The 25,050-nt window shown below is 33.0% G+C and overlaps 1 protein-coding gene across 3 annotated transcripts in view; it reads left to right on the top strand.

Moving 5' to 3' along the window:
• The first annotated feature begins 4,823 nt into the window (after positions 1 to 4,823).
• LOC137399227 (MFS-type transporter SLC18B1-like) overlaps positions 4,824 to 25,050 on the top strand; it is a 49,981-nt gene continuing 29,754 nt past the window's right edge. For all 3 annotated transcript variants that reach the window (XR_010979131.1, XM_068085241.1, XM_068085239.1), the window contains exons 1-7: positions 4,824 to 4,956; positions 18,338 to 18,624; positions 19,813 to 19,886; positions 21,994 to 22,141; positions 22,596 to 22,664; positions 23,189 to 23,276; positions 24,177 to 24,319. Coding sequence is in view for 2 of the 3 variants with exons in the window: in XM_068085241.1 (XP_067941342.1) it covers positions 18,349 to 18,624; positions 19,813 to 19,886; positions 21,994 to 22,141; positions 22,596 to 22,664; positions 23,189 to 23,276; positions 24,177 to 24,319 (798 nt within the window). In the remaining variant the exon portion in view is untranslated. The remainder of the gene's footprint in view (positions 4,957 to 18,337; positions 18,625 to 19,812; positions 19,887 to 21,993; positions 22,142 to 22,595; positions 22,665 to 23,188; positions 23,277 to 24,176; positions 24,320 to 25,050) is intronic.

Raw genomic sequence — 25,050 nt, forward strand, 5'->3', positions numbered from 1 at the left:
ATTTTCATAAAGTTCAAAAGCGGTAGTTCAAAAAAATTTACAATTCTATCAAAGGCAGTCTAATGTACAGCAACTAATTTTGCATAAATTGCATGTCTAATTTTAAATTGTTCTACTTTTTTGCGACTTTTTTGGATTTTGGTTTGTTGACTGCATTCTTTGGCTGTCAAGAGTTCTTTTTAGTTCTTTTGACATTCCAAGAGTTAATAAAACTAGTTTAGGGTTATCCACATTTATCAGATAAGTCATCAAGTGAGTTGTACTTAAGTTTCAAGTATTAGTAAATTAAAACTGTCTGGGAAAACTTTATAAAATGGCCACAACTCCTTTTCTCCTGCAGTCAAACATGTACCAAAATTTTTCGCTAATAAGAAGCGCGGCATATAAAAAAGTGGCTTTGAACTGAGTAGTGATTTCCAGTCGAGTATGTTACCAGAGATTTACCAACCTTTTATGATAATATATAGATATCAATGTAGATATATAATTATACAGAATTTAAGTTCACTTTCCTGCGTCATCATTTAATTGTTCTTCCAGAGTGGGTTGAGCAGTCTATTTTTAATCTGTGAAGATATGCATGACTGGTTATGTTTTACAATCCACAGCTTATGCTGAACACAAACTGAATGATGAGAAATGTCCTACACTTAGTGGCCTCCCTCTGATTTAACCAGCCAAGACATTTAGATGATTTATTGTGCCTATCTATTGATGATCTATTGATCTTATTAGATGATCTTTAGTATTTCATTGACTGGTTGCAAAACAATTTAGTTCAAATCATTTGGAGAGTTGCAGGTGTCCAAGGTGTCACTGCCTTTAACAGTTTTCATCTTAGCCTGCCATCAACTTTCAATTTTTGCCCAACCTTACAAAGGTTTTTATATTAACCGGTTTCATGGAGATAAACTAAAAAAGTGTGTTCAATGAGATCGTTACACTATTAATTATGTAACTGGTGCAATACACATCATTTTAGCATTTTGTATCCTATAATACCAAGCAGTAATTATACTTTTACAAGCGAATACTTTTATTGTCAAATACTATCATACTAAATCAGATTTATTTGAAAATCATTTAAGAGAACTCACACACTCGTCATTAATAAAAGGTGACTTGTGAATCCATGTTTACTCATCAGAAACGATAAAGCGCATTACGAAAGCCAAAAACTTTTTGGGTTGAAATAGCAGTTACTTTGAATGTGCAAACTTTCCTGCTATCACAAAGCACTGTATACACAATTAATGAAATGACTATGAAATTGACCAAGATGGGCTAGAACCTGTGATGTTTAGCTTGTTTTAGAAAACTCTTTTATGGGGAGCTAATTAGTGACATTCCAAGGCCTCAAAATAAATTTGCCATTATTTGTTTGCTGCACTTCTGGCAGAAGAAGCGAACAGACAGATGGGCAACCGTCAAAAGATACATAGACCAAATTCATCAACTCAATTTCAGTAATACCATAAAATTATTTCTTATTCTATGATTTTTATAATGATATGCCATGACACTTTCTTTTATATATTGACTAGCTGCATTACCCGCCTATGAAAACAGATTGACGTTCAGCATAAGGTTTTTTGAGAGTTGTCTTTCATACTGTAAAACAACTCCAAATATGCAGTCTACTGAAATTTTTTGCCCTGATCAGACTATGCATACACATATGCAGTCATACATGTCAATAATGTTGGGGAGGTCAATGGAAATCTTCAATATGTTTTAGAGCTAGTCTGCAATGCATAAGTATCAAACCACTCAAATCGGAGTTGTCCTGTTTGTGTACAGAGAACTGATAATGAAATTGACATTGCTAGGCAAACTAAAGTTCTTCAAACTAGCAGTATTAAAAAATTTTGCATTTTTCAAAAAATTCTACAAAACATTTTGCTATCGCCAGCATTTATTGAATGGAGACTTCTACATGCTTAAAAAACTAATCATAGCTCACCAGTTCTTCGTCTATAGCCTGTGTTTTGACATGGTATAAACAAACAGTAATGTGGTTGTGTCGATAAAATTTATATGTATAACAGCACAGACAGTATAATGTCAAGACAGATACAGCATTAGCAACTTACAATAGTAAAACATAACACCAACATGATAGCCCTTTTTATGAGATACAATAAGGAAAACGAATGCATGAAAATATACATATAATGAAAAATATGTTAGAAAATGCTGAGTGTGGATAATATGTAGGTATAGCAGAACATCAAGAACATAGCATAACATAACAATAACATAATGTTAATTTAATGCAAGCATTACATAACAATAACACAATGTTAGTTCAACGCAACACTTGCAGATAGACAACATTTTTTGTTTTTCTGCCGGGTGTATGAACAAACAGTTTTCAGCTTGTGCCTACTTTTGAGCAGGTGAGGTACAGCTGGTCATGGCTAAAGCAAGGTAACAGTAAGTCGACACCAGCTGCTCTCTTTCTTCTCACCATCGTCTATCGCAGTGCTTAGAGTACCTGTGCATGTTCTGTAGTAGTAAGTTTCAACACTCGTAGCTAGAAAAAAAGTTAGTAACTCAGCTGATGAAGGAAATGAACATGTTTACTATCACGAACAGTGGCAAATCCAACGTTTTTAAGTAGTGGAGATGTGGCAATTCATAGTTGGGCACTGTTCCATATTAACCTACGTTTTTTAACCTAGTGCTTAACGGAACAGTACCGGTAGGCATTGTTTTGTTTTTTCTTTCACCGCTAGAGGCGCACTAACCGGGATTTCGGTTAATGCGTCCTAGCGGTGAAAGGAAAACCGCAGAACAGCCGCACCCTTATGTAAGCCGCATAGCTCAAATCATCAGAAAAAACTAGTGGCTAATAGTCTGAAAATATGGCGTTTACTACTGATATTAATTCAGTTCGCTTCGTACAACCGAAATTTGTACGATGAAAAAAAGAAAGACCGCTCTATAAGGTGGACTAACACACACACGCACGCACGCACACACACACGCAAATACACACACACACAAACAAACACACACACACAAACACACAAGCTTATTCTAAACAACATTTTTACTTCTTCGATACACATTTGTTCAAGCTTCAAAACAGCTTATAAACAGTGGCAGGTAATGTAGTTGTCAATGGCCGAGTTTCATTTTTCAAAAAATTTGAGTAACCTAAGCTAGTAACTTAAGCTAGTAAAAATCTTTACTGCATTACCAAGTATAAACATCTGAAGCCAGCATTACAAAAAAATATCGCACCACAATTTTTCATACAATCATGATCTTCAATCGTGCTAGCTAAAACGTGAAGCGTTAAAGATTTAGAATTAAAGATTGGCAAGTATAATAAATATAACCACTATTATTTTATAGCATTGCCAGGTAGAGAGTTAACGTAATGGATAGCCAGGCCGTCTGCAAAATCCTTGTTTCCAAGTTTATTGCTAGTGCAAAACGGGATTTTTTCTTAAATTTTACTCATTGTAACTGGACATACTGACGGTAAACAGACCAACCAACAAACTAACAAAAACTGAGATTTTTATACATAGATAGGCTTTTTGGAATTTCTTGAGTATATATGCTTATGCCATACCATTACATAGCATCGGACTATCACATCCATATGTGTCAATTACAAGAAATCTTAAATCTCACATCAAAACTACAATCTAATCATTCAATCATAATCTAATCTCACGACTCTCACTAATCAACTACAGCTAGCTTTGAAATGAATCAAAGCTAGCTGTAGTTGATTAGAAAGCTATCATTGAATCTTTGTTAAATGCTTTTCAATGTTCAATTTCCACTAATGGTAGAAAAGATTGAACAAAAAACATGACTCAATTGTTAATTGCCTGCTAGTTGAGACTACCATATTGGAACTAAAACTAAATACACTTGAAGCTGGGCACCCGCGGACTTTCTCTGACTCCCCCGACTCTCTTCTACCATTCCCAATTATCCTCGACTATCCCCGACGATCCCCGACTATCCTCAACTTCCTTCCAACTCCCCAAGCTCCCTTAATTCTTCCGACTCTTTCTGACTCCTCTATTCTTGCTGAAATTTCTTATAAAAAGAATTACTGCCATAAATTGTATTTTGTCATAAACTTAGCATATGCGATTGTATATGGTTTTGGCTCATTTCAGGACACCACTGGTTAGATGTTTGCACATACCTTAGTTGTGTGTTTGACTTAGATCTATTGAATGATCGATGTTAAATATCACTGAATTCGGAAGTCTACCCATGTTTTGTTTCACTGTTATCGAAGTCTATAATGTCTTTAGTAACATACTGAATAGACAAGACTGTATTGAGTAGGTAGAGAGCCAAAACAAAGATCTGCTAACGGAATATAATCCAAATTGAAAACAAGACATTTGAACTCTACAGTGACTCCATGTCTAGCCACCTAGAGCCTATTTATAATAACAACAACCTCAAATATGTAATCATTTTACCTATGTTCAACTTAGTGATGAAGTACAACCTTGTATCAATAAACTGTTTGAAGTATTCTCACTAACTAACCAGTCTTTGATCAGCAGCTAATGTAAGTCACCGACATATAGCTGATCTACAAATGTAAGTAAAAACTATTGTCAACACCCTTATAGCTTATTTGGTTACACAGAGTCAATAAGTATAAACGCATCTGATGAGGCTTAAAATTGGGCATATATGGTAAAATAAATGTTAAGCTTGCTAAACCTTACGCTTGTTTTGTTTAAGCTTGTAATAAAGATTTGTTGATGCTTAGAATACACTCCACTGCTGAACAAAAATAAATCATCTTGATTATTATGGCAAGTGAAGCGGAACGCCATGTAAGTTAGTTTTACTAGAGCGATCGTGGATTGATAAATGCCTGATTTACTTGTAGCTGGGAAGTGTGAGACAAAGCAGGCCTTTAGAGTCAACTAAAGTGTTGGTATACTTTGGAATACAAACCAGGTTAGTAAAATGTTTAATAACTCTTTTCTTCATCAGTACTGATTGAGTTTAGGTCATATCTCATTGTAGCTTTTTTGTTTTAATTGCCATTATTAGTTTTCCTTGTGTATGTAAATACCAACTAATTATGTTGCAAAGCAAATCAAAGCGTTGGACTTCGAATTTTTTTAGCTTTAAGCTTCAGGCTTGTTTGGTGAAAATAATAGATTTGCACTCTGAGTGTTCGGGTTCTGTTGGAAACAAACTAGAAAGTTGTTAAACAAACAGACTTTTGCCATTTGGTTTTTAATTTTGTGCTGACAGAAATAAAAAACTGCAGGTATATTATCACTGCATAAACTAACAAAATGTTCATGTTCAGTTTTGCCAATTTTAACGACATGCAGTTTAGTGTTAACATTTTAGTACTATAGCTAACATAAAGGATCTGGAAAACAAATGTGTGCGAGCTTGTGAGCGTATGTATGTGTACATATGTGTGTGAGTGTGCGTGTGTGTGCGTGTGCGTGTGTGTGTGTACTTGTAAATGCATGCAATTGGGGACTCACACCAGAATTTAACAAACAAATTGGGGACGTTCGGAAATTGGGGATGACCCCAATCTTTTAAACCCTTTTTTCTTATAGAAAACTAAAAAGTAAATAGTTTAATCTAACTCCCGACAAAATCTGAGCATTGTCCCCAATTGCCTGCATTTGTACGAGAACATCTGTAAGTGTGGGTGTGTGAAAAAATATGTAAGTCCCCAAAAAGTTTGGTAAATTCTCACACACATTTGACCTGTGTCCATTAGTTAATAGGCAGCTATTTGCAGAGTTTTCTTCTCATAGAAACCTTTTGTCTCCTAACAATTGGGGACATATGTTTTATTGGGGAGCTAATTTCTATCTTGTAAAAACTCACAGTATTTGTGAGTTTCTACAAGAATGAAATTACAAGAGATGAAAACTCACAATATTTGTGAGTGAAAACTCACATTATTTGTGAGTTTTTACATGTATCTATACTGTAGCTTCGAAAGCAAATTGAGAGTTTACACTATTTTGAACTTATGTTTAGCTAATGGAGATATCTGCTCTTCTGCATTACAAATGTATTTAGTAGTTTAGCATTTTCAAAGGTTTTTACAACATAATGTTTTTGGTCAGCAGTTATACAAGCTCAGCAGACATTTGAAAGTGTGTCTCGTTTGCTTCCTTCAATAGTTCAGGCTTTTAATAATCCTTGAGAGCTCTTGTACTTTTTCAAATATTCTCACATATGCATCCTTCTTTATTTACTGGCTTTTATTTTTAGTATGGTTGCAGTTTGTACGTAATTAAAAAAAATTGCGCTTTATTATTTAAATTTCTTTGAATTCATTATGTACATTTTTTACATAAGTTATAGCTGCATAAAGTTTCAGGTTAATTTTACATAGTCTTAAGCATAAGATCTCGGTACATGTACTTTATTTACTTCCAATCTCGATCCATTAGATGTCTTTGCAAGAACTTTACTACATCATCCTTCCTTGATATTTTCAGACGGAATAAAATATAAAAATAAAACATGCAGCCTCCAATGCTCTCTCTAACTCGTCTACATTTTTCCTATATCTCTGAATAATAATGGTTGAAAATCTGATTTAAAATATATTTTAAAAGTCAACTTGAATTTTTGATAATTTTGGTTCAAAACATTTAAAACAAACATTATTAAACCAATTTTAAGTGTCTCTGCCAATTTTTAATCTGAGATTTGTATATTGTTAGAATTCAATCAAATCTTCTGTTTTTTTTCTCAGACCAACTGTCCATCATTGAACTTTGTTACTATGTAGTATTATTTCATAAGCTCCACTAAAAAACTTTAATTACTACTAAAAGATCAGATTCAATTGCAAAGATTGACAAGGTAGTATATCTTTAGAGGATGAAATAGCTAGATGGAAAATTCTGGCTTACATTTATTGCTCCTCATTGAAAATAGTTATAGTTTTTTAGAAAATATATATATTTCATCAAGTTTATAGTGAGTATGTTGACAATACCAATTTTTTTTATCTAAAGCTTGATCGTAATTTATCTCCTATGTACCTATGCTTGCTTTTCATGTATGGCTTGAAAACAATGGCATTATACAAGTTGCAAGTTTAATCAATTGTGGTTATCAATGTGTAAAACTAAGCAGCAATGTCAACATATAATGAATATATTTAATTCTTTTGGCTTTTGGATTTTTTGACAAGTGCTTGTCATCACCTCACTTGTTCTTTTTACTTTTGTTTATAATAGTTAACTCATGCTTACGCAATGTAAATATGCTGATGACTGGCTTTGCTAGCGGTATAAAATAAGATATGGCAACAAAATAAATTCAGTAGCGTAATTAAATTGTTGTCGGTTAATGCCAATCGCTTGGCATAAGTGTAAAACTTCCTTGCATTCAGCTGTCTTTTCAGCTCTGCAAAGTGGAAGGACTTGAGAGTTAATAGAAAACTCTGTAGAAATTTTTACCTTGATGTTAAAAGCATTAATGGTTGTAAAATCAAAAATGCAGATAAGACATCAGTTTGCCACTCCTGCTGTTTACAACTTACAAACTAAACTCGCAAAAGATCAGTATTGATCCTGCTGGAAGCAATTGGTTCTATTGAATTTATATCCGAATATAATGGCCTAACGCCGAGTTATCTTTTGTACATCGTACATGTGTAGAATTAATAGTTCCTAAAAGTAAATTAAAAAAATGTCATAATAATTATGATTGTTTATTACTCAACAGAGATTTTATAGACAACTATGGAACTTTTGAATTGAGTTTGAAGTAGAAATTAAGTCATGCATAATTTTTACTAGCATAATTATGAAAATGTGCACATGAGATTGCACATGAAATTGTCCACCGAGCACATGAAATTGGCAAAAAATTAGGTATACAGAAAAGCAAAGTGTTCTTGCATACTCGCAAACAATAAAAAGAGTATTTGGGGTTAAAATGGGTGTGAAATACTGAACGTAAATAATCGCCAACATGAATGATTTTTTTAATGTTTATTCCTACTTGGTTCATGGGAGTGCAATAGATTAAAAAATTTTTAATTTTATTGTAGTATTCATCATATTTAATTTTAGCTGGATTTCAGGTATATATATATCTAAGAGCCTAATACGCTTCAATGAATGCATGAAACTTCGTTAGTTATACAATACAAAGCCAAATTCACTTAGCTAACGTGTCAGCAAATAAACAATGCATAATGAAAATCTATATATCTAAATATAAATCTCAGTGTCTTTTTGTCTTCTACTGTATGTCCATTTATAGCAAGTATGCATTGTTTTAACATAACAATGCATAACTTACATGACTCTCGCATAGGCTTCATTGATATGCTAAGCAAAACTATTGCAATCAGTAAGCTGTAGTAGGACTGAAACAGGCACAGTATGAATTACACAAATATATAAACAGTACACAGAAATAAATGCAGTACACAAAAACAAAAAGACACCTTCATTTAAAACCTTCATTTGTATTACCCGTGCAAAATTGGGCAATCTGTTAATTTTATATAGAGCAGGAAAGGTTGCTACCTATTGGTAAAAATTCACAACAATAAAAAATCTAAAGAAGTTGAACCAATTTTTAAAAAAACACTTTTTATAATTAAATCACAAAATGAAACTAAATCTTCGGATGATTACCGAAAAATACCAAATAGTAGATCCTTGGTCAAAGATTTTCAAAATCACACTGGCAAAATTGCTAGCGATTTCTTGTTAACTGTTTTTTTAATTATTCTTGACAAAGTTATTACTGGCGCTGTTTTAATTAAAAAAGTTCACAGACAAATGTTGGTTTTTTTGCTATTTTTAATTTTGTCCAAAAAACTTTGCAAATATTTTTTATAGATTGCATTGTAACAAACTAATTTTAGTTATCAATAGCGATAGTGCATAAATTTACTTTTGGTGCTATTGTTATTGCGATTGCTAATTTGAAGTAAACAGTTTTATGAGAATTATTCTATAGCTGTTCATTGACTACTTCTGTTGGAAAGCTTACCTACAGTTTTAATGTTTGGAAAACCGACTCATTTTACTTTTTGTTGCTCATAGTTGCTCGTTTTTTTTTAATAATTATTTTGAAAAACTCTCACAGCATTAGTAAAATTTTGGTGCTGTTTGAGATTTGTTTGAGCCAATGTGTTATTGCTTCTCAATCTTTGCCTGTCATACATTTAGCCTGTAGTGTCTTGCTTATGATTATGTAATATCGAAGAACCAGCAGTTAAATATGGAGAACAAAGAAACTTATTCAGTACTGCTTGTCATCTGCAATAACAAGATGATAACATTTGATTCTGTATACACCAAATCAAAGACAAATAAGATGTTTACTTCCATAAAATGTGTGCTCAATAGCATATACAATTTACAAATATTCAATGAGTTTATTATTTTTCATTTAATCCATTCTATAATATTCTATTGGGCACAAGGCTTTATGGTTAACTAAGAACCAAGCAGATGCAGTGAGTGAGATGTGTTTTTAATAAAATGGTAGCTTGTAAATTTCACAGACACTGCAAATAATTTGTCAAGAATCTACCTAGGCGCGAGATTTTAAACTTCATTTGCAATATCACCCAGTTAGTCTCAAACAGGAAAAATTATATTTGTTTTGCATTAATGATACTCATGCTCACGTTCATTTTAAATCATATGGTTTTTACTATGCCAATCTTTTTAAGAAAATGCGTACTTATTTGCCAATATAAATAGCTTTCAAAATGCATCAAATTACTGCTCAGTCGCCAAAGAGTAATGTCATATGTCTTAAATGGAGAAAATAAAGTGAACCACCTGTAATGATCATGACGGATCATATTTTCAAAAGATTACATCTGAATTGACGTTGCACACAAAGATCACTGTTATCATAAACTATACAGACGTAGAACAAAATTTTCAAATATTTCACATGGAAACATCCTATTTGACATTCGCAAGTATTTTTTATAGACTGCATTGTAGCAAATTAATTTTAGATATCAACAACGATAGTGCAAATAGTTTACTTATTGTTCTATTGTTATTGTGATTGCTAATTTGAACTAAACAGTTTTATGACAATTATTCTATAACTAGCCATTGACAACTTCTGTTGTAAATCTTATCTACAGTTTCAATGTTTGGCAAACCCATCTAATTATATTTTTTGTACTCATAGTTGGTGAAATTTTGAAGCTGTTTGCGATTTGTTTGAGCCAATGTGTTATCGCTTCTCAATCTTTGCCTGTCATACATTTAGCCTGTAATGTCTTGCTTACGATTATGTAATATCGCAGAAGCAGGAGTTAAATATAGACAACAAAGAAAGTTATTCAGTCCTGCTGGTCATCTGCAATAACAAGATTATAACATTTGATGCTTTATACACCAAATCATAGTAAAATCAGAAGTTTACTCCCATAAAGTTTGTGCACGGTAGCACATACAATTTACAAATATTCGATGAATTTATTATTTTCTGTCTACTTCGCTCTACAGTATTCTATTCTGCGCAAAGCTTTATGGTTAGCTAAAATGCAAGCAGATTCAGCGAGTTAGACATGTTGTAAATACCATGGTGGCTTCAAAATCCCTCAGACACTGCAAATACTTTTCAAGAATTTACCCATGTGCCAGGTTTTAAACTTTATTTGCAACATCATCTAGTTAGCCTCAAACAGGAACTATTACATTTGTTTTGGATTAATTATAGTCATGCTCACGTTCATTTCAGATTACATGAGTTCTACTATGCCCATTTTTTTAAGGAAATGCATACATATTTCCCTATCTAAACAGCTTTCACAATGCATCAAATCACTGCACAGTTGCAAAGAGTTATCACATGCATTTCAAATAGAAAAAATAAAATGAACAAAAGCTAATGATCAAGAAAAATCATATTTTTAAAATATTTCATCTAAATTGATGTTGTTCCCATAGAGTACTATTATCATGCACTATACTGACATAGGGCAATATTGTCAAATATTTTATTTAAAAAATTTATGAAAACAACACGTAATATGGAACACAAATTAATTCTTTAACCAGACTATTGAATTTACAAAGAGTTGAACAGTTATATTTTAAAACAAATATGAAGGGTTTTTCTTATGAAATTTTTTTCAATTTCTCAAGAGAGATTTAGTATTTTGACAGTTTATATGTAATTCAACCATGAGCAACTTATACCAAAAGGAAATTATGATAGAAAATAGAATTATATTACCCCTAACCATGGAAGGTTTGAAGACATGTATTTACTGATTTGCTTTAGTTTTTAATTTAAATTGCAATTGGAAAAATCTTTTAAACCCAAAATGCATGATTCTCAAAGTTGATTGTTGGAATATCACACTCACAAAGTTTTTTTCTTTTGCATCACATTAGATAGTTCGGTTGATGTACCGGCTTGCACAGCAAGAACTCTAATAGTGAGTGATTATTGCAAAGTTGTTTTCTAGTGCCGTTGTTTTTCTAATAATTTTTGTTTAATATCCGTCGTTTTGGTATACTTTCAGTGTTGGTAGAGAATCTCCTGAACCAAGTAAATATTATTACTTTCTACTTATTTTCTGCTAAACATTAAGCAGCAAGGGTCCAGGTAATCATGATGCAACATCAAACAGCAACAAGATCAATTAATAGAACAAAGGAAATTATGCAATACGGTTACTTGCAGGCAATAATAAGATTATATGGTTTGCGTCTTTTACACAGTCCATCATACAGAGAAGAAATTTGTTCTCTTAAGATGTGCACTTCATAACATACAAAATTGAAAAATATTTAATGATTTTAATTACAGTGCTAATTTTATATGAAGCAGGAGAGGCTGATAATTGTTTATAAAATTCACAATAATAAAAAGTCTGATGGAATGATACCAATTTGAAAAATTATTCCTGATAATTTAGACACAAAATTAAAAAAAAACTTCTGTTGAGCACCAATAATTACCAACTGGTAGATCCATTGTTGAAAATTCGCAAAAGCACACTTGCAAAATTGCCAGCAGATCCTTGTTAACTGTTTTTATTACTGCTGACAAAGTTATTACTTTTGCTCTTTTAATTAAAGAAGGTCACGAGCCAAAATATCTGTTTTGTAAATTTTTAATTCTGTTTAAAAAACTACACAAGTATTTTTAAAAATTCCATTGTAACAAAATAATTTTAGATATCAATAGCAATAGTGCAATAACTTACTTATCGTTCTATTGTGATCGCTAATTTGAACTAAACATTTTTTTTGAGAATTACTCTATAGCTGGCGTTGACTACTTTTGTTGGAAATTTACCTATAGTTTTAGTGATTGGAAAACTCATCTCCCTTTACTTTGTGTAACTCAATTTGATTAATAATTGCTTTGAAAGTCTCACAGCATTGGTAAACCTTCGGCGCTGTTTGATATTTTTCTGAGCCAACGTGTTTATCATTGTTGACACTGCCTGTCATACATTGAGCATGTCCCATTCTGCTTATGATTATGTAATATTGAAGAAGCACCAATTAAACTTAGAGAACAAAGACACTTATTCAATACTGCAATCAGTAAAATTCAGCGCTGCTCATGCACAATGACAAGATTATAACATGTTCTGCTTGAAAACTAAATCAAAGACAAATAAGATCCTAAGCTCTCATAAAGTTTGTGCTCAATAGCGTATACACTTTACAAATATTCAATGAATTTATTATTTTCTGTCCACTCCGTTCTATAATATTTTAGAGCAAGGCTTTATGGTTAGCTAAAAACCAAGCATATTCAGTGAGTGAGACATGGTGTTAATAAAATGGTAGCTTGTAAATCTCACAGACACTGCAAATAATTTGTCAATAATCTACCTAGGCACAAGATTTTAAACTTTATTTGCAACATCACCCGGTTAGCCTCACACAGCAAGTATTATAATTGTTTTGCATTAATGATAGTTTTGCTCACTTTCAGTTTAGATCACATGGTTTTCACTATGCCCATTTTTTTTTAAAAATGCGTACATATTTGCCTATCTAAACAGCTTTCACAGTGCGTCAAATTAATGCACAGTTTCCAAAGAGTTATGCCATATGTCTTAAATCGAAAACATAAAGTGAACCACAGTTAACGATCAAGACGAATCACCTTTTCAAAATATTTCACATTATTTGATGTTGTTCACAAAAATTACTGTTATTATAAACTATACAGACGTAGTAAAATATTGTCGAAGGTTTCACATTGAAACGTTATGCTTAAAGTTTAATCAAATATTAACATAATTTAATAGTTACTGTTTGTTCTATTTTTAAAAACTTCAAGATGAGTTAAAAGCCAAACAGGCATAGCAAGTAAAATGTGTTTGAAATCGTAGGTTGTATTCTGTCTCCAGATTCTGCAGATAATCTGGCAAATACCTATTTAGCGGAAAGCAAATCACCTTTAGTTGCAATATTGTCTTTTAGGTGTACACAAATTATATTATATTTGTATTGTATTAGTGTTGTTGTCTTGTGTATGTGTGCTAAGTATAGGCTCAATAATTTCTATCATGCTAATATTTGAAAGAAAATAAATATATATTAATACACCTATTATTATACGTACATGAATAGGTAAAAATCCCAAACTAATGGGTTAAAGCTCATACACACCCATGATAATAATCCCGAAAGTGAAATGAGGATATATTATAACAATGCTGTTTTTATTATTTGGTTAAACTTAATAGTTGCAAAATTAATCGTTGAAATAACAAACACACCTCTGATTTCTCAATGTTCGATGAATGGTTTATGGATGAAAGTACATGTATACTTAATTAATTATTTCATTAATATTCTATAAGTAATAGTTGCAATTTAATGAACGGTTTTGATAGTATTCGTAGTTTTAAAAAGCTTTGAGAAATTTTATGACTGTATGTACAGTTATGATATTTGCTTTTTGTTTTCCAACCTTTGGCAATACAAACAAATGTTCATGCACTGATATTTTATCATCAATTTGGAAACATCTTATTACAAATGCTTTAAGATTGGTGGCGACTAATTGTGCTCTTATAATCATTGTGTAATGTTCCAAACTCATAGTTCTTATATAATAAGCATTTGTTGGGGTGTTTGTGTTTCTAAATTAGATATATTTTATTCTTTGTAACCAAATGTAACAACAAATTGAACGAAACCTTTTATAACATCCTTGATATGAATTAATACTATGTATGCACCAGTAAAATTGGTCAAATATTTCAAACCAATGGTTAAAAGATCATGCAAACTCGTGTTTATATTTGAACACTCAAATTAGCAACAACATATCTTAATGGCATTGAGATGCTATATCACTCAGACTGCTTTTGTAATAATTGCTCAATATCCCCAAGCTAATGGTTAGAACATCATACACATTTTGTGTAGATAATGGAGCGAGCATTGGGGACATTTTGTTACAGATACTTTGAGCTGCTGTATGACTGCGAGCGGAGTTGCATCAATTGGCCAACTTCCCAGAATGGTTACATAATTATAAATACTGATGATGGTATTTAGAGCATCTATATGGGACATCTTGTTACAATAGCTATGAGATGCTTGATCATTGTGTGTAGATTGGTAATAATTGGTCAATGTTTTAAACTAATGGAAGCAATATCATTCACAGTTGCAATAATAGTTTTGCCAACAAATTGGTGAAATCTTGACGAATAAGTGTGCACTTACAATAATTGATCAATTTTTTAAGCTAATGGTTCAAATATAACAGAAACTCGCTTTGATATTTGTGCCATCAAATTAGAGAGATTTTACCGCAGCCCAGATGCTTTGAAAGCCACTAAATGATTAGTGACTTTAAATGAACCTACAATAATTTGTAATGTCATATGGGCATCTGATAATAGTTTTGTCATCAAATTGAGACATCTTGGCACGATGGCTTTTACATGGCTTAAAACTGCACATTCTTTTACAATAATTGGTTAATGTGACCATACAAATGTTTAAAATAGCGTAAACATGTCTGAGATATTTGGCTGTCAAATAACGGCCATCTTATAGCAACGGATTTTAGATTGTTCATGACTGTGAGTTCACATATAATAATTGTTCTATGTCCCCAAATGAATGGTTAAAATATCATACACACCTTTGAGAATAATTTTACCATCAAAATGGGTACACATTGTTGCAATGGTGTTGACATCTTTTATGAATGACTATGTTCTTTTGTTATAATTGTTCAATGTGCTCAGGAAACTGCTTATGAAGCATATTCATCGGGGGCAATATTTTGGCATTAAATTTGGAACATCTTGCAGCAATGGTATTACGAATGAGGATGACTGTGAACTCAAATAAAATTATCAGTCAATGTCTCCAAATCAATGGTTAAAATATCATACACACCTGTGAGAATAATTTTACTATCAAATTGGGGACATATTGTTGCAATGGTGTTGACATATTCTATGACTGACTGCGTTATTTTGTTATAATTGGTCAATGTGCTCAGAAAACTGCTTAAGAAGCATATTTATTGGGGTTGTTGTTTTGGCATTAAATTTGGAACATCTTGCATAAATGGTATTAGGAATGATCATGACTGTGATCTCAAATAAAATAATCAGTCAATGTCCCCAAATCAATGGTTAAAATATCATACACACCTGTGAGAATAATTTTACCATCAAAGTGAGGACATATTGTTGCAATGGTGTTGACATATTCTATGACTGACTGCGTTATTTTGTTATAATTGGTCAATGTGCTCAGAAAACTGCTTAAGAAGCATATTTATTGGGGTTGTTGTTTTGGCATTAAATTTGGAACATCTTGCATAAATGGTATTAGGAATGATCATGAATGTGATCTCAAATAAGATAATCAGTCAATGTCCCCAATTCAATGGTTAAAATATCATACACACCTGTGAGAATAATTTTACCATCAAATTGAGGACATATTGTTGCAATGGTGTTGACATTGTCTATGACTGTCTGTGTTTTTTTGTTATAATTAGTCAATGTGCTCGGGAAACTACTTAAGAAGCATATTCATTAGTGTTGATATTTTGACATTAAATTTGGAACATTTTTCAGCAATGGTATTAGGAATGATGATGACTGTGAACTCAAATAAAATAATCAGTAAATGTCCCCAAATCAATGGTTAAAATACCATACACACTTGTGATAATTTTTCTGCAACCAATATGGGAATAACTTTTCACAATAATATTTCTAATAATTGGTTAAACTAATGGTTACAAACTTGCTGATTAAAATCCCAAACACTCATTTGTCTTCATATTGGCCTATAATAGATAGTTGATGGTGTCAAGTGCAGACTCCTTATTAGACTAGCATTGAGAGAATTTATGAGTGCGGGCGCACTTGTAATAATTGGTCAATTGTACCTAAATAATGAATATACTTGTATACTAATACAAACACACTTTTCTTTTATGTTTATATCATACATCAGGAAAATTGTATGACACTGTTTGAGACTGTTTTTGACGGTTTGCAGTTCCAATAACTGGCCAATTACTTCAAAAAATATTGACTGTAGAATCATACATAATTTTGATGACATAGGCGCCTTTAAATTAAACAAAGCTTATTTCAATGGTACCGATATATCTCTAATCAGTGTGTGCAGTGATAGTAATTATTTTACATTCCCAAGCTAATGGTTAAAATATTTTGCATACTTTTGGTCATATCTGCAATAAAAATTGAGTCAAAATTGTTATAAAACAATTGAATAGATTACAATTAAATGTATGGTTGTTGCAAAGATGGGCAACTCGATATATATTTCAGAAAATGTAATAGAAGGCATATTTTTTGGTACGGGTAGCACGTTTTATTAAACATGTTGATATTTTTTATAAGGTAAATGTTTTTGGGCTTACATTAGGCATATTAGAAATACCAATATTTAATTTCCAAAGCTTGATTCTAATAATTATGTCTCTGCCTATGCTTGGCTTTTCATGCATGGCTTACAAACAAAGGAATTGCGCAAAAATTTAAATCAAAAGATGTAATCATTGTGTGCAACCAAACAAAAAAGTACAACTAAAGTTGACTATATTCAAGTTTATTTGGCTTCCGGATTTAAAAAAAAGTTACTCACAATGGCTGGCCTGGTTCTTTTTACTTTTGTTTACAAAAGTTAACATGATTACGCAATGTAAATTTTTTGATGGCTGCCCTTGGTAGTGATAAAAATGAGATATAGCAAAATACTTAATCAATTATAGTAATTAAATTTGTTGCCTATTCAGGGCTTAAGAGTTCTATTTAAACTATGTTAAAATGTTTACCTTGAAGATAATCGCATTAAATGTTAAAAAGTCGGAAATCTAGATAAGACATCAGCCTGCAACCCTGGCCTGGCTGTTTGCAATTCAAAACCTTAACTTGAACGGATCATCGTAAATTTTGTGAAGCAATTGGTTACACTGCATTTATTACCAAACATAAATGTCTAAGGTCGATTTAACCTTTGCGCATCATACATGTGTAGAATTAGTACTCTACATAGGTTTAATATAGAACTATTAAACTTTTAAGTTGATATATGCGGAAAAATGAAGTCATGGATAACTTTTATAACACATTTACGAAAGTGTGGGAAAATATCAGATAACGACAACTCCAAAATGGTTGAAAAAAACAAAAATAAGCCAGAGTTATCGTCTCCATGTTTATTAGATAGAAAATTCATACATGTGCGTCAGGTGAAGTCCCCAAAGTTAGTGTTAAATCCTCATGAGCTATAACTGAAAAACGAATAACGTGACAGCTCTCAAAATCAGTGCATTTGTAAACCCAACAAAAAATCTTTCAATATGTTATTTTTTAAAGCTCTTAATGACAGATGAAAACTGTCCTCAAAGTGATGGTAAAAATATCGCATCTCCAATTGCATGCGTTTACAAGACTGTGTGTGTGCGCGCGCACATGTGTGTAAGCGTGTGTGCGTGTGTGCGTGGATGCGTGTGTGCGTATGTGCGTGTGCGGGTGCGTGTGTGTGTGTGTGTGCGTGCGTGCGTGCGTGCGTGCGTGCGTGCGTGCGTGCGTGTGTGTGTGTGCACACATTTGTAACACTAATAGTGCCGGTAGCGCCAGTAACGCCATCGTCAATGGTCACCCACCCACAAGCACTCCATTAGTTTCATATAATACCACTAGAAGTCATGAGAATCAAATACGTATTTATTAAATCATTTAGCAGCATTTAGCTTTAGAAGTTAAACTACGTGTACATGTCTATTACTGGTGTTTTAATTTGGTGAATGATAAACTTGAGTTCTTACACTAAATATCATTCTAAACTCTGTTTGAGTTTAGGTTACTTAACTATGGTGGAATCAAGTGATGATGATGAGACAAAGCAGTTATTTACTAAAGATCCAGACATGAAAGACAGTTTACCCGATACAAATTCCAATAAAAGATATGGAATGCTCCTATTTTTGGTGTTTCTACAATGTTTATCACGAGGGTCAGATACATTGATCTACCCATTCTATCCAGAGGTAGCAAGGGTCAAAGGTGTCGCAATGGCTTACATTGGAATTGTCTACTCGGCCTATGACCTTGCAAGATTTATCTCCGCTCCAATCTTTGGTACAATTGTAAGTAAACCTGCTCGAGTAAGGGATTATATAATGCGTATTTATTATACAAAGATCAACACACTTTATAAGCCATTGAAAAAAAGATAGTTATCAGGAAAATTACTACTGACTGTGTGAAAAGTGTTTTAATACCGATTTTAATAAAATTAGGATATCCAAACTTTTATATTGCATTTATAAGTTTATAAAAAACTTCATAAGTCAATATCATTAATTTCCTATGAGTAAAACAGAAACACGCGTGCAGATTTGAACATAGATTCCTAACAAACCTATAGAAAATGTATTTAGCCTGGTGGCTTTTCATTAAGTTTACATATAAGTCTACTTACATGTATCAGCATTACTTTAGCGATAAAACTGAAAAATTGAATTGTGTGAAACATAAACAAGCTATTTTTTAAAACTGCAGTGACTATTGCTACCTCCCCTTGCACGTCTTTTGTCTAGTCTTAGAAAAGCTTTGGGTTGTATTTAGGTTCTAAACTACAAAATTAGAACATGCAGCAATTTTTTCTACGGACTAGGTTGCAGTAAATCCGAATAACCAAAAAGAGTTTTCAAGGATGGAAAAACTAAGATCATCTTGTCTATAAAACTGTTTAAGTTTAACCCTTTTTATCAGGTTGAAACAACTCTCACAACTCGTTAATTCTATGACCATCTCTAGATTTCAAGTTAAGATTACCTTATGAGGACCGCACCTTTTTCGAATAAGACCTTAACCAGGCCTGCACTTATGTTAAGAACTACTTGATTAGGTCTTAGTTATTCAATAAGTTGAAGGTTATAATAATCATGTCTACTCATTGCAGTTAGAATATACATGTAAATACATTTCCAATAGAGAGAAGATAAGTCTAACTACACGTGTTGTGCTCCAGCTTATCATATGCACGAAGCAGCAAAAAATATTATTATTATTTAAGAATGAATTAGATGATTCCATTTCTACATTTTATTTTTTGGACTTGAGTATCTCCTTTTTATGAACATAAACTAGTGAGTTGTCGCTTTGATAAATTTTAACCATACTCAAACATTAATTATTAAATTGATCATTGTTTAGTAAACTATTTGACTGGCTGACAGTTTTTAATTTTAATCAAATACAGGCAATGCAAGTATGGTTTCCGCATACATTTGATCCCAAAGCTCACTGAGCAAACTCATTTGTTGTTTTAGCTAACAAGATGGCCGCCTAAAAGTATGTGTATAGTTGGAACTCTTATATCAGGAAGTGGTCTAATACTCTTTGGGTAAGTTCAAATATCTGTAAAAACATTTAAAACCAAGAAATTTAAAAGCAATGATTTAATCTTTAAAATTTACAGTTTTAAAAACTTCATAAACCTGCAAATATTTTGTTACATAGTGAGTGATTTTTATCTGCTTATGGAACATACTTCTTTATTCATATGTATATATATGAGTGAGTGTACTGAGTGTATATGTGTGAGTTTCCTGTGTGTATGTGCGTGAGTTTCCTGTGTGTATATGTGTGAGTGCACAGAATGTATATGTGTGAGTGTCCTGAGTGTATATGTGTGAGTGCACTGAGTGTATATGTGTGAGTGTACTGAATGTATATGTGTGGGTGCACAGAGTGTATATGTGTGAGTGCACAGAGTGTATACGTGAGTGCGTTGAGTGTATATGTGTGAGTGCACTGAGTGTATATGTGTGAGTGTCCTGAGTGTGTACGTGTGAGTGTCCTGAGTGTATATGTGTGAGTGCAATGAGTGTATATGTGTGAGTGTACTGAGTGTATATGTGTGGGTGCACAGAGTGTATATGTGTGAGTGCACAGAGTGTATATGTGAGTGCGTTGAGTGTATATGTGTGAGTGCACTGATTGTATATGTGTGAGTGTCCTGAGTGTATATGTGTGAGTGCAATGAGTGTATATGTGTGAGTGCACAGAGGGTATATGTGTGAGTGCACAGAGGGTATATGTGTGAGTGCACAGAGTGTGTATGTGTGAGTGCACTGAGTGTGTATGTGTGAGTACACTGAGTGTATATGTGTGTGAGTACTGAGTGTTTATGTGTGTGTGCGTGCGTGCGTGCGTGCGTGCGTGCGTGCGTGTGTGTGTGTACTGAGTTTATATGTGTGAGTTCACTGAGTGTGTATGTGTGAGTGCACTGAGTGTATATGTGTGAGTGCACTGAGTGTATATGTGTGAGTGCACTGAGTGTATATGTGTGAGTACACTGAGTGTGTATGTGTGAGTACACTGAGTGTGAACGTGTGAGTGCACTGAGTGTATATGTGTGAGTGTACTGAGTGTATATCTGTGAGTGCATTGAGTGTATATGTGTGAGTGCACCGAGGGCATATGTGTGAGTGCACTGAGTGTATATGTGGTAGTGTACTGAGTGTATATGGGTGAGTGCACTGAGTGTGTATGTGTGAGTGCACTGATAGTGTATTTGTGAGTGTACTGAGTGTGTATGTGTGAGTGCACTGAGTGTATATGTGTGAGTGTATTGAGTGTATACGTGTGAGTACACTGAGTGTATATGTGTGAGTACACTGAGTGTATATGTGTGAGTGTCCTGAGTGTATATGTGTGAGTGCACTGAGTGTATATGTTTGAGTGCACTGAGTGTATATGTGTGAGTGCACAGAGTGTATATGTGTGAGTGCACAGAGTGTATATGTGTGAGTGCACCGAGGGTATATGTGTGAGTGCACCGAGGGCATATGTGTTAGTGCACTGAGTGCATGTGTGTGAGTGCACTGAGTGTATATATGTTAGTGCACTGAGTGTATATATGTTAGTACACTGAGTGTATACGTGTGAGCGCACTGAGTGTATATGTGTGAGTACGCTGAGTGTATATGTGTGAGTGCCTGGGTGTATCCCTATTATTTCTATTTAATTGCTTGACTCATCATGACTCTGCATGTTTTCTCTGATGCATATGGCTGCGTTTATTGTTGTGGTACAAATAACTGTGTCAGTGTAAATATATGCAAAGTGAGAGTGTGAGATTATGTGTTTAAAGTTGTAAGTGTGAAAGTGTAAGTGGTGTTACAAAGGTGTGTAATTAGTGGTGATTTATTTACAGTGTTATGTTTGCAATTTGCTGAAAATAAGCATCGCCTGTGCATAAACTCACTTGACTACCATCCTTATTTATTCACTCAAATAAGTTAATCATGCAACATATATCATAGCTCTACCGTGATCAGCTGCCATTTCAAGTTTAGGTTTTTATGAAATCTATAATAACAGCTCAGACAAATTTTACTTCAAACCTTGCTTCATGCAATAAAACTAAAATATTTGGCGAGTTGTCACATCTTGGTAGAAAAGTTTGGCAATACCTGCATGAAAAAGGAAAAAAATTAATGTTTTAGATATGTCGGAGTAATATCAAGTGGTTGGTGCTTCTTAGCATTATGTACCATATTACGAGGCTTTGCAGGAGCGGGCTCTGCCATGGTAACCATTTCAACTACTAGTATACTACTAAAAGCTTCAGGATTTCAGTCTACCAATATCATAGTATGTATATTGCTAACACAGCACTTTTTTTACACTTTTATAACTCAACAATTGATGTAACATAATAATACATTGGGCTATCTTGGTAACATATTTCTACACTTTCCAGCTTGTAACCATATCAGTGATTCATGTTCAGCAATACATAATATAGTTTAAAGTGAGAAGTATAATCAATTACAAGCAATGTTTTTCCTTTGGTTAGCCTGAAAATACCTGCATATTAGATTGGTCAAATACACTTGTTATTCCTGTTTTACCTGTTTTAGTTTAGCTCATTAGACTTGATTATTTCAAACTATATCTAATTAAGGAGCTTTAAAGTTTTTGAGAGCATTAGAGAGACTTTAAAGTATTTGTACATTATTCCTGTATCTGAGTTAGCATTAAAAACAAACTTTTGAATGCTGTGGAATCTGTTTAAACTCCACTTCCTCTTTACAGGGTATAGTAGAAATGGCCAGAAATAGGGAATAGTTTGGCTTTTGCCTTTGGTACTGCACTAGGAGGCACATTATATGAGGTAAGACTGAATTTCTTATTAATTTATTTTGGTAATGTATTGCTTGACAGTAAACCTCTGAAAGGCAGGTTACAGTATCAAATATTGTAGCAGCTTTCAACACTAGCCAAGTGATCTTGTATTTATAAACACAACTAGAATGTTAACTACTAACGACCTTGGCATTATGTGTTTGCAAAGAAATGGAAGTGTTTACCTTGATAGAATTTTGTCTGTTTTCCTCCGGCTGAGAACTGTCAATTTGAATGGTTAAGATATAGAGTAGCTAACAGAGCCTTAGGTAATTTAGGCTTATATATATTTAGGTAATATTTTTCCAGAAGTTGTGCTGATGAACTTCAGAAGGCCTTGTAACTTTTGAGCATGGCTTTTATTTGATGTTACGTTTATTATTAATATAAATAGTAGCTTTACATTATAGGTAGTCTGATTACACTGGTTTACCCACTCCCAGTCTTCAATAGCTTTTTTAATTCATATTGTTTACTTGATCATATCCTGTTGTCAACTTCTATCTGTCGCAGTTTGTAGGCTATGTTACAACATTTTGGGTCTCTGGTGGAGCTTTGGTTATTTCAATTGTGCTCGTTGCAGTCTTCATTCCAGCGGTTGGTAAGTCTGTGAGGAAGGCAATATTACCAAAGAGAAATGATACAACTGATAAACTGGTTATATACATTGTGTAACAGTAAAGACAGCATTACCTACATGTACATACTTATTCTAGCAGTATTTATTTTGTCACAAAATACTCAGTGTGTTTTTTTAAAACATTCGATGTGTATTTTTAAAACATTAAAGATCTATTGAGTAAATGTTTTATTTAATTTCTTTTTAAGCATGTAAACAATATTTTACACATTTTTTTATGATTTTTTGTTCACTATCTACCTCTTCTAAATAGACATTTTATCAATACATGTAAATGAATACTTGACATTAAGCTGCTAGCATCAGAGAGTGGGTTACCTGACCTATAGTGACAATAGAAGCAGGTGCTTGATATGCTGAGGGTTATCAGTTATAAGCACAAACATGATAGTTATAGTGATAAATATTTATAATACATTTTAACTACAATGTAGACCTATTATATAAATAAATATTTCAAAACACAATTTTGTGCAGGCGCATTAAACTCTACATTCATTAAGGGTAATGTATAACATTTTGTAGTGAACTCTAGTTACCTGCAATGTACAAGTTTAAAATTAAACATCACTCTAAACAGACTGCTTAGTGAAGTGTTTAATAACTGACAGGTATAAACTGTAACACCAGGTTTCAACAGGTACTGACAGATGCTAACATACATTAATAGATAATAGCTGGCACTTAGGCTTCTGACAAGTACTAGCAGGTGCTAAACCATACTAATGTGGACTAAAAATATAACAGGTATTAACCAAGTACTATCAAGGACTGACTAGTGCTGACAAGTAGTAGCAAGTACTAAAAGATGCTAACAAGTACCAACATATAAACTTCCATAAATCCTGATCTTTATTTCAGTGGAAGACGAAAATAAATCTCAGCAAGGGTTTTTCCAACTCCTGACCATACCAGGATGTGGGCTTTTATGTTTGACTTATGTTCTGGCAAGAATACAAGCCACGTGTCGAAACATTGGTCTTACAGAGCTGTACATAGAAGAGGTAAGTATTCCACTGCATGTTAAAGTCTCTGTACAAAAATGTAAAAAATGGTGAGAACTCAATATCAAGGTAATTGATATTGAGTGCAAGTATATAAGATTAGCACTACGTATTACCAGCTTACAGAGCAATAAAAGAATATTGTATTTTTCTGCAAAAATTAATAGTGCAGCTATTTATTAAATCCTTTGATCTCTTTGACCTGACAGCAAAATTAGAATAATTTTGTGAGAGTTTATAAACCGAGGTAGCAATGCTGCTCTACCTTTTTAGCTATGGTGCAAGTGGTCAACATAGCTTTCTTGAAAATTAAATGTGGCAAATACTAGGAACTTGTAAAATACAAAAGTACTTTTAAACAAGTGGTAGTATTTTAACAAGTTATTTTTAAGTTTTACCAAATACCCTAACACGTAAATGCAATAGCACGATGGTATTTATATTCTAATGACTAGATGAGAACTCTGGGAGTTCTAAAAACCATTTCTTGGTGACACGTTTGCCATTGTTATATAGACAACTCAGAGATGCCTTGATTGATGAACACCCTGAGAGTGTAACATAATGAGAACTGTTTACTAGAAGGTTTCTGAGTTGTAGCCATCTGGAGCACACTATGTTAATAGAAAGTTTTGTATGCTGCTGCCCTTTGCTTTGGTTTGCTGTTTCTCTTTGCTTTAGTTTGCCGTTTCTCTTGACTGTAGTTTGCCGTTTCTCTTTACTTTAGTTTG

The sequence above is a fragment of the Watersipora subatra genome, chromosome 7 (genome assembly GCF_963576615.1).
Source record: "Watersipora subatra chromosome 7, tzWatSuba1.1, whole genome shotgun sequence".
NCBI classification, from domain to species: Eukaryota; Metazoa; Bryozoa; class Gymnolaemata; order Cheilostomatida; family Watersiporidae; genus Watersipora; species Watersipora subatra.